General features: G+C 42.4%; 1 protein-coding gene across 1 annotated transcript; it reads right to left on the minus strand.

The window, feature by feature from the left end:
• Window positions 1-214: 214 nt before the first annotated feature.
• On the minus strand, window positions 215-3,352 carry tmem160 (transmembrane protein 160). The gene is made up of 4 exons (XM_020623197.1): window positions 3,037-3,352; window positions 2,817-2,841; window positions 2,199-2,291; window positions 215-1,566 (listed from the first exon to the last, which is right to left on the minus strand). The coding sequence occupies exons 1-4, from the start codon at window positions 3,253-3,255 to the stop codon at window positions 1,244-1,246; spliced, it is 660 nt and encodes a 219-aa protein (XP_020478853.1). The 5' UTR covers window positions 3,256-3,352; the 3' UTR covers window positions 215-1,243.
• Window positions 3,353-4,732: the final 1,380 nt, after the last annotated feature.

A 4,732-nucleotide genomic window follows, 5' to 3' on the forward strand; every position in this document is an offset into this window, starting at 1 on the left:
AGCCAATAAAGAGTGAACCCGAGAACTTTGGGGATCATGCTGAATTGCAGCAACTGAGTGCAGGTAACCCAGTCTTGGGCGGAACCTGGACTTATGTCAGTATTTGTGGTCCCCACCAACCATGACGGGAAAATGACATGAAAAATTGGTCATTTTAGAGCTGGTCTCTTTACTTGTACAAGCAATAAAACTGTTGACGCTGTTTGAGCTCAGACTTCTTCTTCCTTTATTACTCTATGTACAGTAGGGCACACAGAGTGACACCCACACCCACACAAGTAAACAACAGTGAACCCCATTTCCACACTATCTTTCCATCTTTTCATCCTTTAAAACAGCAATTATAGCAATTACCTGAGGGTGAAAGTCACTCACAAGGGTAAAATGGTTTATGGTTACATTTAGGTACTGTACATGTTTATCAACAATACCAAGCGACACACACACACACACATATACATATACATACATACATATATAGTTGCGTGTGCGTATATAGCCACAGAAAACAGCATGAACAATGCTCTTAGTTTCCAAAAGTCCAGAGTATATAATGGCAAACTGAAAAAAGTGCTATTGCCCTTACAAACCAGGGGAACTTAGACCTCTATAAAAATAAATTCTCACTGAGATGAGGGACAGACAGACCTGAAACATGCACAGTATGGTACATCCGCTCTGTCTGGATCTCAATGCATATCACAACCAGCTTGTTTTATTTCATGACTTTCATGAAAACGTCAAGTAGTTGATCACAGTTAATTATGATTAAACATTTGGCTGAGAAGAATGACTGCATTTAGAGCAGTGAAAAATCATCTTGAACACAAACTGTTTTGCCAGGGAGTCTTTGCAACTTGCCTGTAAACATGAGGATGTATCAAAATGATAATGCAAAAATCAACACAATTTTCAAACAGATTGATAACATAGTCGTGTGAAGCAGCTTTAAATATGTGATTGATTATAAGAAATCTTACAAAAAAGCTGATCTCTTCACCAGAAGTGAACAAACACCAGTTCTCAGCGTTTTTCCCGACCAGTTTTCCAAACGGTCTAAAGTCTTTGTTCACCAATACAATAATCTTTACAGTAATATAACTATGGATAATAAGTTTGCATCTATAGACTCACACACAGCCTGCATATTAGTAGGCTGTTTGCTCCCACACACACACACACACACACACACCCACACAGATAAGGGGGAACCTGAATCAAACCAACACACCCTGGAAGATCTCTATTTGCTCGGCCCCTTGTTGTCACTGTCTTCGCTGGCATGGGAGTCGCGGTAACCCCGGAGTTCCCGCCTCTCACGGCACTCCCGGCACTCTTCTTCATCCTCTCCCTCCTCCTCCTCCTCGTCGTGGATGATCTCCACCTCCAGGCGGCCGATATAGAGAGATACTGCACAGAGCCAGAAGAGGGCGACGCTGCCCACCGCTGCACCTTGGAGCAGCAGCGCCGGCACAGACAGCAGCATCATCCTCCGCAGGGCAAGAAGGCTGCCGATGTACGAGGCCCCACCGAACGACACACACACGCCTCCCAGAATAAAGAAGGCTGAGGAGAAACAGACTGACATGTCATTACTGTAGAAATCCAATTCATTTTCTTGCTGTAATTAAATCTGGGAGGCAGGTTGGATCTACTCATTCTCTCATTTTGATAAAGATGGAGTGTCTAGAAAATCACTTAAAAAACACACACAGGCATAATAATGCAATACAAGCCATGGATGCCTTTTACAGTAAAACTAATAACACATGTTAGAACACATATGTTTATTCTCTAAATAATGTTAAGCTCATGGCTGGTAAGCTTTGTTTTCACACCATTTAATGGTTATTGGTCTCGTTTAAGAAAAGTTTAAACACTAAAAACTGGCATTTCAGATACACGAGATCAGTTTACAACTCCATATTCTTTTTATTTATGATGTTAGACAATTTTTAAAACCTTTGGTGAAATTATTTTTTAAAAACCACAGTGAGGTTCTCTTAAAAGATGACATATTGATGCATTTAGATGCTGTAGTAATAAAATACTACATATTTTATGCACATTCATTGATCATTTGATTTTTTTTTTTAAACCAAACCTGAATCACAAGCCACTGTCTGTTACTGCGCTACCTCAGAGCTTAGGCTTGCAGCAATACTGTACGTAACATGGAGCATCTGGAGAGTCCGTACCATATCCTGCTTCTCGTCCCACGTCACTCTGGACAAATGCAATGACTCCGATCCCAGTCGCCAGCAGACCGTTCCTGAACCATGAGAGGAATCCTGCAAGACAGAAGCAAGTGTCCCAGACATTGCAGCTTGACTGTAAATCTGCAGAGAGCCAGGATCGACTGTACATGCACAATTATAGCTACCCCAGTTAATCCTAACATGTTGATAGATTGACATTTTAAGACATGTGTAAAATAATCACATAAAAAAAACGTATTTTCTCTTTGTAAAAACTGATTAATAGAGTTCCAATGCTGCAGTTTAACTGATGTACATTGGCAAAATATGGGCACGGTCCCACTTAGGGGGAAGGGTCACTGCAAATCAATAAAAGGCTGTTCTCAGTGATTGTGATACAAATTTGTTTCCTTTATAACATAAGAATCGGCTGATAAAGAAAAGCTGATTAGTTGAAACTATATATGAAGTAGGAGTCAAATGTAGGACTCAGAACATTATCTCCTCTTTCTGCTATTTACATTAACAATGTAGCTACAGTCTCGCCAGAGGAAGTGTCAGACTTATCAAATGAACATTATACGAAGTCAAAGTTTCAGATGAAACGTTTCCAGTTACCTGTTTCATGGGACTTTCTCAGCATCTGCAAAAGGGAGAAAAGAAAAGCTATTTACAAGTCCACTCGCTAATTAAGAACTTCCTTCCGGATACAAAACAACTTAATGACATTTATCTGTCATTTTAATTTGGGTTCTTCAGAAGAAAAACAGAAGCAGCAGCGAACTGTGAGTGTATAAAAAGGCTAACTCCGTTATCTGAACATACAGTATCTTCCTACCAAAGCGTCCGCCTTGTCGAGGTCTGTGAGCTGGTACTGCTGCTCCGGCCCCCGGCTCTTCCCCCACTGGCCCTTCTCCCCTTGCCGCAGCCGGGCCGAACCGTGTAGCCTCCTCAGCGGGGCTCCGGCGCAGGGCGGCCGGTGCAGCTTCACCACCCGGGCGAAGTGAGAAACGGCCTGCCGCCACTGCCTCCTCGTAAACAAACTCAGAAAAGCCATCACATCACTAGTGCCGGATAGCTAAAAGCAAAAACACAACGTGAACTCTACATGAGCTCTATCCCGGAAGAAGTCTGATGCAAGCAGGTGAGCAGAACTAATGCAGCGCCATCTTGTGGCCGACTACAAACACGGCAGGACTACACAACAGGTGCAGGTGAGATTATTTTAGACTATAACTGGCCCCACCACCACTACACACACACACACACACACACACACACATTCTTTGTATTGCAAGCTTGTTTATATAGTTGAACTAACCCAATAAATCAAGCATAAATTAAATAATGATCTGCAATTGGATACTAACGCCACACGAGGGAGACAAAACACAAGGCTTATGACACTTTATTTGTGTTTGCATTTTCAAATAACTAAATGTCACACTATATTGGAAATATACTTTGATTAAGCACAGATGCAAAAACAAAAACCCCAAAAAATAAGATTTAACAGTGATATCAAGCATAAAATGGAGCAAATCAAATTAGTATTTGTTTCTAGGGGAGCATGGACAAAAACAATAACCTCCACAGACTGCAAGCGCTCAGGGCATGATGGGAGACAGCTGGCTCTCACCTGATCTGAGAGCTGGTTGGTTTAGATGCTGGCTCAGCATCAGGATGTTTTTGTATATTGTGATTTTGTTAGTTTAAAGGTTGATTCTGTTAACAGAGTAAATGTGTGGTTGATGGTGACTTCTATCAGTCAGAGAAGCTGAAGGCAGTCAGATTACAGGACATTACACAGACCTAATTATCATACACTGCAGACAGTCTGTAAGCCTCAAGATAAATGAGTGAAGATGACTTACTTTCTTTTTTTTTTTTTCTTTTTTTTTAACTAAGCAGTCAGGTGACTGTTCACATGAATCTAACAGTAGCTATCAATGCTGCCAGCACCCTCAGTCATGGTGCTCTGACCCAGTTAGCCTGGCCTGGCCCCCTACCACCCTCATGACTGGCACACACATACAACAACATGAACAGCAGAGGGGAAACTCACCTCATTAACAGTCTTTGAACACAGCACTGGACATTCCCTAGGGATTGCCACAAAACAATTCTCATCTCAAACTCGGGGAAAGCTGGGTAACAGACTTGCTGTGGAATCAGCAGGACATTGCTATGGGAGATCATCATGCGGCTGCAGCAACAGGGAGCATGGCCCAGGATGAGTGCCGCTGCCACCATGCCCTCATCCAGAGCCTGTCAATCATTGATGGAGTCAGCAATCCCTGCCAGTACTGCACTGAAAAAGTTGGACAGCTCAGACTCCAAGCTCTGGGACACTCACTTTGGGTGTATTTGCCTTATTTGCCATGCTGAGGTGATGAATGACGGCAGTGAGACTATGACAACTGCATAGCTTGTCACGTGTACAGGTTCACACCATGTTGAATTATTATTCCAGCTGTCACCTGTGCAGAACTTGACTTTATAAGCTCCTTGATTCTTATGCTGATATAGTGACC

This window comes from Monopterus albus, unplaced genomic scaffold, assembly GCF_001952655.1.
Source record: "Monopterus albus unplaced genomic scaffold, M_albus_1.0 scaffold293.1, whole genome shotgun sequence".
Lineage (NCBI taxonomy): Eukaryota > Metazoa > Chordata > Actinopteri > Synbranchiformes > Synbranchidae > Monopterus > Monopterus albus.

Coding starts and splice junctions, on each gene's coding strand:
- tmem160 (XM_020623197.1), bottom strand. CDS start 3,255: ATGGCTTTTCTGAGTTTGTTTACGAGGAGGCAGTGGCGGCAGGCCGTT. Junction 2,842..3,036: donor TCGACAAGGCGGACGCTTTG/GTAGGAAGATAC, acceptor TCCCTTTTGCAG/ATGCTGAGAAAGTCCCATGA. Junction 2,292..2,816: donor GAGAAAGTCCCATGAAACAG/GTAACTGGAAAC, acceptor TCTGTCTTGCAG/GATTCCTCTCATGGTTCAGG.